Consider the following 10,818-nt stretch of genomic DNA (forward strand, 5'->3'; position numbering starts at 1 on the left):
CTTTCCAGCAAAGACCAGGGCGCGTCCCAAACGGGAGAATTAGTGCACTATGTAGTGCGTGAGCCATTTTATAGTGCCGCTTGAATTTTCAACGGTACATTTGGTTTCCTGTGCAGTTTCCAGTGTTACATAATTCAGATATTTGCTAAAAGTGATGCTGCTAGCTTTCTAGCAGGCTAATGTGATTTGCTTGCTAACGACGAAACTTCCCTCACTTCCAGTATTTGTTAGTTAGCACATCCAAGTCTCACTTAAAACTCGTAAGATGTAATTTTCCTTTTTAAAGAATTAATGCTACATATTATTTTCACAGATGTGTGTTTCTGACGACCGAGCTTTCTCTTTTTTAAAGTGCAGCAATTACGTAAACTCCCAATAAAACGCCAGATAGTCTGGCTGTGCTGACCGTGAAGTGATAAAACAGGCCCGGCGCTTCATGTGTACATTTCTTGTTAGGTTGTAGGGAGCGAGGGAACTGGGCTGAACATGCAGCAAGGCGACCGCCGACACCTTGTAAAGTTGACAGACACACGAGAAAACCAATAGAATATGAGCAAGTGACTGAAGCGGACCAATAATAATCGTCTAAATATGGTATGGGCGGGGCTTAAAGCATGCAGCCGTCGCTGTCCTCTGAGCGCATGAGGACGGCCAAAGCACATTTGAGATAGAAAATAGGAGAAACTGGTGAGGAGGACTGTTTAATGTAACCTGTGGACAGGACGCGGAATTTATTATCCAGCTTATGTGTTGTTCGTTAGTGTCTGTAGATAATTTTCTTCCTTGAAGCACTTCCTTTTTTACAAAGTGACAGGTCCTGTCTGTACAAGCGTTAGGTAGCGTTAGCTAAGCTAAGTTAAGCTAACTTAGCTAATGGCAGACTGTCCACTGGCCATACTGTAGTGTTTATCTAGTCATTCTCGCTTGGTGTGAATATATATACTGTATATATACAGCTGTATATATTTGGAGCTTGTAGTTTAAGCGGTTTTGTCTGAATATCAGGTTGTGATATACTTCCTTGCTACCAAGTAACTAGCTTATCCATGTGGTTTGACAGAGTGACATTGCATACTGTTTGTTAGCTGCAGAGCTTCAGAGCTGCATTGAGCCAGCTGGCCAGGTATGTACACACATAAGGAGAGCTTTTACCGCTGCCTTAGATCCAGCAAGATGCACAGATGCTGAAACGTGCCTTTGCATAGCTACTGCACAGAGGAGGTCAGTTGTATTCACATAGCGGGGTCACAGTTGGTGCTGGTGCTCCACGTACTTGGACTTAGACCATGTTTCCCTCCGTCCACCGTCGACCCATTTGCAGCATCAGTGCCCGTGCTGTCCGCCTGCAGTGCTCCAGTGCTTCCAGAGAGGCCCACAGTGCTGCACATGTCAAATCTGGCCCTGTTGCATGGATGGGTGGAAGTCTGGGCCAGCTTTTGACATGGCTCCACAAAGCAGGAGAAGGTGCAGGTGGGGTTGGGAAGAAGAAGAAAGAAGGGTTGCTGACCATCTTGGCCAACCACTGTAGTTTTGTGACCGGGCAGAGACTACGAAGAGCTTTTCAGATAGCTGAGCTGTACTCTAACCTTTACTCTGAAAGGACCAGGTGGACCCTGGTGGGCAGCATTTGGCGCCGACTGCAAGGCAGGCATTCCCAGGCTGGAAAACTCGTGGCTGCCCTGGCTGGGGTCTTCATGTGGGAAGATGAGAAGATAAGAGATGACGAAATGAGAAGGTTGGTGCTTTTCAGAGTTCTTTCTGCAGTAAAGTAGACTCCACTTCCCTAATTCAGTGCCCAGTGCTGTCTCTGTGTTGCAGTATTTCACAGAATTTTTTTAAGTTTCTGCATAATTGAATCTTTGAGTTGTAAACAACGTCACTAAGAGGGGTTACAGTGTCTGCAGGACAAGTACAGCTATTTTATATTCTATCCAAAACCCCCAGTGAACCTATATGTGTCTTGAGAGTTTTCATGTACAGTATAATGTTGATGATGGTGGTCAATATGACTCTGTATATGTGTAAAATACAAGTTTTAGGCCAAAACCTTCTCAAAACTATTGTAAGGCATCAGGCAGTGTATTTCTAGCCATTTCATGCAATACCTGTCTGTGAAGGAGCTTTTAGAGGTGGAAGTTTGGCCTACTGTGAACAATCCTGACTTGGAAAGTTTCTCTAGAAGGGAACATTTCACACCAAACCACTCTAAATAAATTTGCATCTTTACTATTGTGTAATGTAGAATTTTTTTAAAAGTTAGTGGAATTCCCCTTCCCATTGAAGGAACAGGTTTGTGAAAATCAAATTTATACAGATTTCTCCCTTTTCCCAAATGTAGATCAGGCAAGTCTTATTTGGGCTCTTATTTGAAGTTTGTGTTCTTAGTTTTACCCTGGAACTGTGAGGCTAATGTTGCTAACAAGTAATGGAAGTGTTTGTCACCCAAAAAATGATTTTATTTCATTTATGGCCAGATGCGTGTGGGAGCTGGAGGCACTGGATGCTGTGAAAAAGCAGGCTGCTGTTACTGGCAGGGGGAACCCTGTGCAGGCAGAAACTGGCTGGGAGATTGTCATTGAGAAGAAAGCCTTCAAAGTCTGGAGGAGACCAATTGAAGGAAGCCACCTTTTTGAGTATAGAGGTGAGCCCATAGCCTGTGCATTTCTGATTGTGGGCTGGACACTGTAGTGCTGCTGTAATGCTGACTGATCTGTGCGCTTTTGATCCTTAATCTACAGCAGTGTACCAGACTCTTGCATAACTCGGATTTCTTTACAGTGCTGGTGGTGGGAACCAAAGGTAGGCTTGAGCCAACTGACAGTGGTGTAGGTAGGATTGTCAGTCAAGTTGGATGATTTAAATGTCAGAAAATGTGCCGTCTACTCAAAAGCAGTCATGTTTTCGTTGGAATCTTGGTTTTCCTCTGTTATGTTTTCTTTGAAGGGCCCATATGATGAAAAAACAAATTTACAGCCCGTTTTGAAATAATTGTGTCTGTGATGTCCCAAGAACCAAGTTGTTTACATCCATGCCAGCTATTTAGTTCAAAGCAGTTCAGCCCTTTCATGTTGAAGTTTAGAGTTTTCTCTCTCTCTTTTTTTTTTTTTTTTTTTTTTTTTCTCCTCCTTTCCCTCACTGCTTTTTGAGTGAGGCACAGCACTGGACAACCAATCAAGAGTGCTCATTTACATATACCAGTATTTAAATGCACAGTAACAAAAGCAGCCTGTTTAATTCTAAGGGATAAAGAGAGGTTGGAAAATGGACTTGTAAAAATGAATTATGACCATTTTTGATACATAAACATACATAAATACATAACCCACACAAAGTGAGCCACACAGGAAAATGTAGGTTATGTGCCCTTAAATATGACGTCCATGTTGAGTAACAGTTATATTACAACATCTATGAACATCCTGTATTAGCGCAAGGCAGCACTTCTTTATTTTTTTATATTTTTTTTTAGCATGTGATTGTGCTTGTTAAACAGATAAAGCTTGCTGCAACCACCTACACACAAAATGCCCTCCTTCAGGAAACATGAACGAGGGCTTAAAGGATTTGACATTGTGCTAGTTATTAAACCAAAAATAGACAGACTACTTTAATATCATGCCTAATATCATAATAACAATAATGAGTTAAAATAAAAGCATCATATAGGCTAACTTCATTGATTTTTAGAGAGGCACATGTGTAATTTATTAACACTACAGCAAAAGATCAAGTTAAACCCCTACATGCTAATATTGTCAAGCGTCCATGGCTAGGAGCTGGATTAGACTAGGGTATGTTGCACTCCATCTCACAAGGCTAACCAGCAGTTGCAATGTCTACAGTGCAGATGTACACATTTTATGCACCATTTTTATTTGTAATGTTAATAAAATAGTAGTAAATAAGTTTTCTTTAGGGACTGTTTTGCAGCACAGCACCCTGCATGTACCCCTCCAACCGTGAATGCATTTTTAAATTAAGTTTTAGGACCTTTTCAGAACTATTGTAAATCAGTGTCTCAGGCATCAGGCAGTGTACTTATAACAATTTCATGTAATAGCTTTCTGTGAGGGAGCTTTAAAAGGTGGACGTCTGGTTCCTATCATTACCACTATGAACAGCTCTGATTTGTGGCATTTCATGTCTAATCGCTCTGAGCATCTTTTTCGTCATAACCATTTCATTTTGCACAAGTGGAGAAATTTTCCTTTAAGAGTGAGTGGGCAGGTTACCATTGATTCATCAGTCTATGCATTTAACATTTCTTAGAATCCAGTGAATTGATTAAAACTGTTCTGTCTGTCTTTCTGACTGACTGTCTTTCTGTTCCTTCTTTCTCTTTCAGTATTTGGTTCCTACACTGACATTACTCCCAGACAGTTCTTCAATGTTCAGGTACTGAGAACCTTTGTTTTTGTATTTATTGTATTATGTGCTAAGGAACGGTGCATTCTCTGTGAGTATTATATTTATATCCGTAGGTGCATATGCTGAGTTCTAGGCAGAAATCAAATGACATGCTTTGTCGATTTTCTAAGTGAAAAGAGTTAACACGTCCTCCAGAGACACACTTGAGCAGAAGTCTGTTCTCTTACGTTCACTCAAAAAATTTACATATTATTAACATGTATGACCAGATTGCCCAAACCTTTGCATTTAACTGTTTTCACTTTAAGCAGACATGAGCTAAATTTAGATCCTCACACCCCCGTGTTTTCCCTCTGATCTAGTTGGACACTGAATACAGGAAGAAGTGGGATGCACTGGTCATCAAACTGGACGTTGTGGACAGGGATTTGAACACAGGTTCTGAGGTCATCCACTGGGCCACACATTTCCCAGTAAGCTCTGAATCCATCTCCTTCATAATAAGCCAGTTTTAAAGCGATAGTTTGAGGGGAAAAAAATTAATTTCTGTAATTTTCCACCACACCAAGTATAGCATAATGCGAGCTGCATGCCTAACTCAACGCACACTCGGCTTAAAGTGTGCAGATTTATCACATGGTTTCTGACACACTGTTATCTATAGACATGGTCTGAAATATGTAAGTTGGCTGAAAACAGTAGCAGTGGTTCTGGACTTTATTCTGTTTGTAACAGTGTGTCATGCAGTATCAGAAACCACATGATCAAGTTTTTTAGAGATTATATTAAAAGGCCCATATTGTGTAAAACCAGATTTTTCCTGTTCTTGGTGTAGAATGTAGCATTCACTTGCAAGTTCATACAGTCCATATATAGAGACTAAGTTGCAAAAACATTACTTATTGAATGCCAGCTCATTCATATACACCAAACTGCCAATTTAAAAATAAATAAATAAATAAAAATATTGAGAAATATTGCCCTTTTCTAGTTTGGCCTTTTCTCAGAGCAACACATGCATATGGAGCTCTCAGGGTCATGATATTTCCGTTTATGATTAATTGTCATATAAATAATTCTGATTAATGATGTGTCTTGTTTTGTTCATTGTTTGTAACATTTTAAGTAAAATCTTAAAGTGGCTGATGTTAGTAGCTAACACTGGTTGTACTGTCGTCTACAGATACACAGAAGCCAAAATGTTAAATCAGCTACATAGCTAATAAACATTACTCATGCTGCCCTCTAAACATGTATTTAGAACTTTCTTTTCTTTAGCCCTGTAATTTCTTAGTGAATGTATTTACTGCTTTATTTTATTTACCTTTAGTTTTCTCACTTTAGCAAACTCAATTTACATTCAGCTTGTAGTGGTATGATATGACGGTAAAAACTAGCGGCTGTGGAAAAAGTTAGCAGTCAGCCGACTTAGTTTTGTTTATTTCAAATAATTGCGATTAGGCTCTCATTACATTGCAGAGTTGATTACTGTAATGCTCTTTTTAATAGAGAAAACGGTCCATCCTCTACAACTCGTACAGAACGCAGCAGCATGGATCACCCCTGTATACACCCTGGACTGACTGCCTGGATCTTTTAGAGAGATTTTAAAGCTTTACTACTGATTTTAAAAGCTCTAAATAACCTTAAAGCTCCTGAATGTCTGCATATTTATGATCTTAGATCTGCAGATACTGACCTTCTGCAAACACTTTCGGTAAAGTACAGGAATCATGGAGAGACTCTTTCTGTTATTATGCTTCTAAACTGTGGAACACAGTTTCACTTTGGGCAGCTGAGGTTGATGCAAACTTAAATTTCTGTCTTTAATTTAGCTTTTATAGTTCAACTTTTTTGCAGGTGTCTTTGTAATGATTGGTTTATTTTAGTTATTACTCTGAACTTTCATTTTTTCAGCTTTATTTTATTACTGTTGCTGAACTTGAGCTGCTACCTGTATTGAAAAATGGGGAAAAAAGTCATAATAATAACATTGTGAATTGTCAGAAGTATATCAGTGGATTACTTGGTGACATTATTGGCAAAAATGCTGTCTTTCTCTTCACTGTCTCTCTTCTGTCTGTCTTGTTGTCCCTTCTCCCTCTCTTTCTCTCTGCTTCTCTCACATGTAAACCTTTTGCATGTTGCAGGTATTTGAATGGCTGAAAGTTTCTGTTCTTGTTTATCTCCTATGCAGTATCCCATGTACTCCAGAGACTATGTCTATGTGCGGCGCTATGACGTGGACCTCAAGAACAACTTGATGGTCCTGGTGTCCCGGTATGCACTTTCAGTGTATACTTTTATATGTTATATAAATATGTTATATGTTATATGCACTTTTATATGTTACACCAGTGTTTTAGTTCAGCACTGTTTTCTCTACTCACATATGTCTGTGTCATACCATAATAATAAACTTTATTTATACATGATTTATACAATCATGTTTTCTTTTCTGCAAATTTTACTCCTCAATTTTTATTTATTTGCTGAGGTTAACACACTTGACAAGAAATGAAATATAAAATGTGCCATCACTGTTGCACAGGGCACATTTTATGTTTTTATATTGTTTTATGTTTTATATTTTCTACCCCAATATATAAATAGTGATTGTGCATTAAAATGTGCACAAAGTGTTTTTTTCTGTAGAGGATGTGTTGCATTATTTTTTACGTAGAAAATTAAAAGAAACATAAACAGAAACTAAAAAAAAACAAATGGACTTATAAACAGACAATCAATCAAGGAAGTAATTAAATAGATGGATAGCGGGTTTGAGTAGGGAAATCACCAAACAGGACCAGAACTGAGCACCCTTGTCTTACAGTGTTCAAAACATATAAATACGTCCTTAACTCTGAGTGTAATCACTCTGTGCAGAGCTGTGGAACACCCAGGCGTCCCTGAGTCACAGGACTTCGTTCGGGTTCACTCATACCGCTCCAGAATGGTCATCCGTCCGCACAAATCTTTTGATGAGGTGAGATAAACCTATTTTTTTTTAATATATATATTCTTACATACACAAGCCCTAATGGAACATGTGTACATCTTTTTAAAGCCTGTTTTTCTGTGAGTTATTTTCATTTTTTGTCCTGAGATCTTGTGATATTAATATATCATTATCACAAGAAGTGTTATTTTCTGGAGAACTTGAGATGCGTATTCCATTATTAGGGGTGTAATGATTCTGAAACTGAGCCTGAAACCACAATACAAACGTCCACGGTGGTCTCGTGTCACAGTTCCGAAAGAAGGAAAAACTCATAACGTGTTTTGTACACTTTTTATTTATTTGTTTGTTTGTTTATTTTTAATTCACACTTCCCAACAACAAACAAAATGAACAACAAAAACAATCAAGGTCGAATTGAATTGAATCGAATCATAGACCTGGAGAAGCATTAAAGCCCTAGCTGTTCTCATGACATAATACATTTTATCTTGAGAAAACATTTGTTTTGTTGTGACTGTGACTTTAGTCACAATAATATAGATTATATTACTGTCATATCTGTCAAATTAGGCTAGGTTTTACAATTAATGAAGCCTGAAGCTGTTTATATTAATCTCAGTGCTGCATTTGATGTTTTCATGGATCTTGTCTGTGACTTTAGGTTTGTTAGTCATTAATGAGCAACTAATAACATTCAGTTATTGGTAAAAATATATATATTTTTAAATTCTCATCTCATTATAACTAATTTCAAAAATCTATGTTCTGATTGTGTTGAGACACTGAGCTTCAAAGATTTTGCATTCTAAATGGCAGAACTAAAATGTGTAACAGCTCATTATACATGAAAATGACAGACACACTAAATTTATTCTAAATGTACAATATCAAAATCCTGTCATATTTGTAAATTCTTTTTTTTTTTTTTTTTTTTTTAAACAGGTCTATCATTTGTATTATTTGAGGGTGTTTTGTGACATTTATTTATTTTCTGAAAACAAATGATGTTCAGTGCAGAGGTCAGTTTTAGGTAGGAACCATTAGTTTGAGCTTCCTTTACATTAGACAGCAACAAGCTACTGTAATAAACTGTCCTAGCAAGCAAGTGTAGCAAGTAAGTCTAAAGGCAGTGCGAGTCTGATATATTGAATTGTTTCGTAAAGAACTGAAGTTGAATTACTTTAGCAAACGAAGTGATTTAGTGCATCAATAAATTTCACCATGTTCTGATTTGATTTTGATATAACATTTAATTACTGCATCCATAGTAAGTCCTGCTCTTATTTGGTCCTGATGTTCTGACAGAATGGCTTTGACTACCTGCTGACCTACAGCGATGACCCCCAGACGGTTTTTCCTCGCTACTGTCTGAGCTGGATGGTGTCCAGCGGTAAGTATTTCCTTTTCTGCTTCCTGTTTTAGCTGTGTTGTGTGTGCTGCACTGAATCAGTAGAGATTCAGGAGAGGATCATTTCTCAGTTGTTTTCTGTTCTCAGTTTAGAGCTGTTTAGAGTTGTTTGCCTTTTAACTATGTAAAAGAAATGACTGTTAACTTTCCAGTATCAGTAAAGCACAAAAGTAAACCATTTTAGAAAATGCACTAGAATCAGTTTTTTATCATCCTGAAATTGCAGTTTTCATGTATCTTAATGTACCATCAGACCCGGTTATAGGACTGTTCTGCGAGGTTGAGTTTCAGGAGAAAATAGCTGTGCAGCTTCCACTGTTTATCTGTTGTATTTTTGGGCTGATAACAACCTGCTTTTCATCATCTTTGCATACTGAGATGTTCCATGGCAGTCATGGGTGTTTTTACAGTTACTGTACAGAGTCACTTATTACAGTGTTAGGTTTTAGAGGATTTTATTACAGATTTGTACAAAGTAAAAGTAACTGCAGCCACTCGGCCGCACTTCTCCATTTCATAACACCTGCTTATACAGATCAGACTGAAATATTTTCTCTCTCTCTCTTCTCACTGTTTCTTTTATCTGTCTCTTTCTCTTTGCCTGTTTTTTTTTTATCTGTCTCTCTGCCTGTTTCTTTTTATCTCTTTTTCTTTCTTTCTCTCTCTCTATCTGTCTGCCTGTCTCTCTCTACTGTCATTGTTCTTTGGACTCTCTCTCTGCCATTGATATCTTTTTTATATTATCCTCTCTCTGTCTCTTTCTCTTTCTCTTTCTCTCTCTCTCTCTCTCTCTCTCTCTCTCTCTCTCTCTCTCTCTCTCTGCTATTACTTCTTTTTATTTTTCTCTCTGTGGCTCTGCCTATTTCTCTCTCTTTCTCTCTCTAAGGTATGCCTGATTTCCTGGAAAAGTTGCACGTAGCAGCTCTGAGAGCAAAGAATCTAGAGGTCAGTATCCATGACTACGTGGGTGTGATGAAGCCTCAGCAGATGCCTGCGGAGCGGCTGGAGGACGGCGCTCGCACTGCGGGCTCCGCCCACGTTTATGCCTGAGCATAACTGCCTCGCCGCACGTACATGGGCCGATGCTTACGGGAAACATGACCACAGAGGACGCAAGTTTGCGTGATTGTATGGTCACCGTGACTGGTCAGATGGAGAAGACACCATCTTCTGCCTTGTAACACACAGGCAGCTGCTGCTGCTGTAGGCGGAGAAGAGCTGCTGCAGCAGGAGCCGGTTTCTACTGTGCGCTGTGCGGCTTTTTTCAGATTTTTTTTTTTTTTTTTTCTGGCCATCAGATCTGGAACAGGCTATGATACGAACTCTGATGGAGATGAGCCTGTTGTGCAAACTTAGATGAATTGGTTAGTACATTTGTCTACACTCTTAAAAATAAAGGTTCTAGGCTTCTAGGGAAAAAACTTTCATTGTTTATGACTTGCGTTATGGGGAGGTTCTTCACACCTGCACATTGTGCTTGCAAAAATGATTCTTTAAAGATCCGTCCATTGAAAGGTTCTTTAGGAAAGCAGGAGTGATTCATCTGTGGAATCACTCCAAAGAAACCCTTTTTGGCACCTTAACTTTTAAGAGTGTTCCCCCACATACCTGTGCATGTAAGGGCTCATGTGTTCATCTCTGCTTAACTTTTGCTAGGACTGAGCGGTTCTGTGTCATTTCAGCATCCTCGCCAACATCGTTCAGGCTGATATTTGGTCAAAAATGATCGTAACACTATATCGCTTCTGTCGGAACAAAACCTCGTATTTTCAAAATGACAACAGGGGAAAAAAAAAACTTTTAATGGTCCATTCATAATGACATTTACATACAGTGGTATGTTCAAATGATGTCACAAACCTGAAAAATGTCAAAATTGGAGATACAAGGTTATGTTCCAACGACAGCGATTTGCTCTCATTTTGGTGTGTAATGCCCACAGGCTTCTATTACAAATCTCTTTCAAATCAGTGTTTTCTGTGCTTGTCTAAGACCAGGGAAAACAGAATTATCGTCTATGATGATGAACTGTACGCTATAGATGCAGCAGATTAGTTAAAAAAAAGACAGACGTTTTCCT

At 38.7% G+C, this 10,818-nt stretch overlaps 1 protein-coding gene across 1 annotated transcript; it reads left to right on the plus strand.

The window, feature by feature from the left end:
* The first annotated feature begins 628 nt into the window (after positions 1 to 628).
* stard7 (StAR-related lipid transfer (START) domain containing 7) lies at positions 629 to 10,591 on the plus strand. Its single transcript, XM_037547541.1, has 8 exons — positions 629 to 1,735; positions 2,475 to 2,641; positions 4,346 to 4,395; positions 4,731 to 4,841; positions 6,566 to 6,648; positions 7,255 to 7,354; positions 8,636 to 8,720; positions 9,625 to 10,591. Exons 1-8 carry the CDS (start codon positions 1,287 to 1,289, stop codon positions 9,786 to 9,788), a joined length of 1,209 nt encoding a protein of 402 aa, XP_037403438.1. The 5' UTR covers positions 629 to 1,286; the 3' UTR covers positions 9,789 to 10,591.
* Positions 10,592 to 10,818: the final 227 nt, after the last annotated feature.

The sequence above is a fragment of the Pygocentrus nattereri genome, chromosome 18 (genome assembly GCF_015220715.1).
Source record: "Pygocentrus nattereri isolate fPygNat1 chromosome 18, fPygNat1.pri, whole genome shotgun sequence".
Lineage (NCBI taxonomy): Eukaryota > Metazoa > Chordata > Actinopteri > Characiformes > Serrasalmidae > Pygocentrus > Pygocentrus nattereri.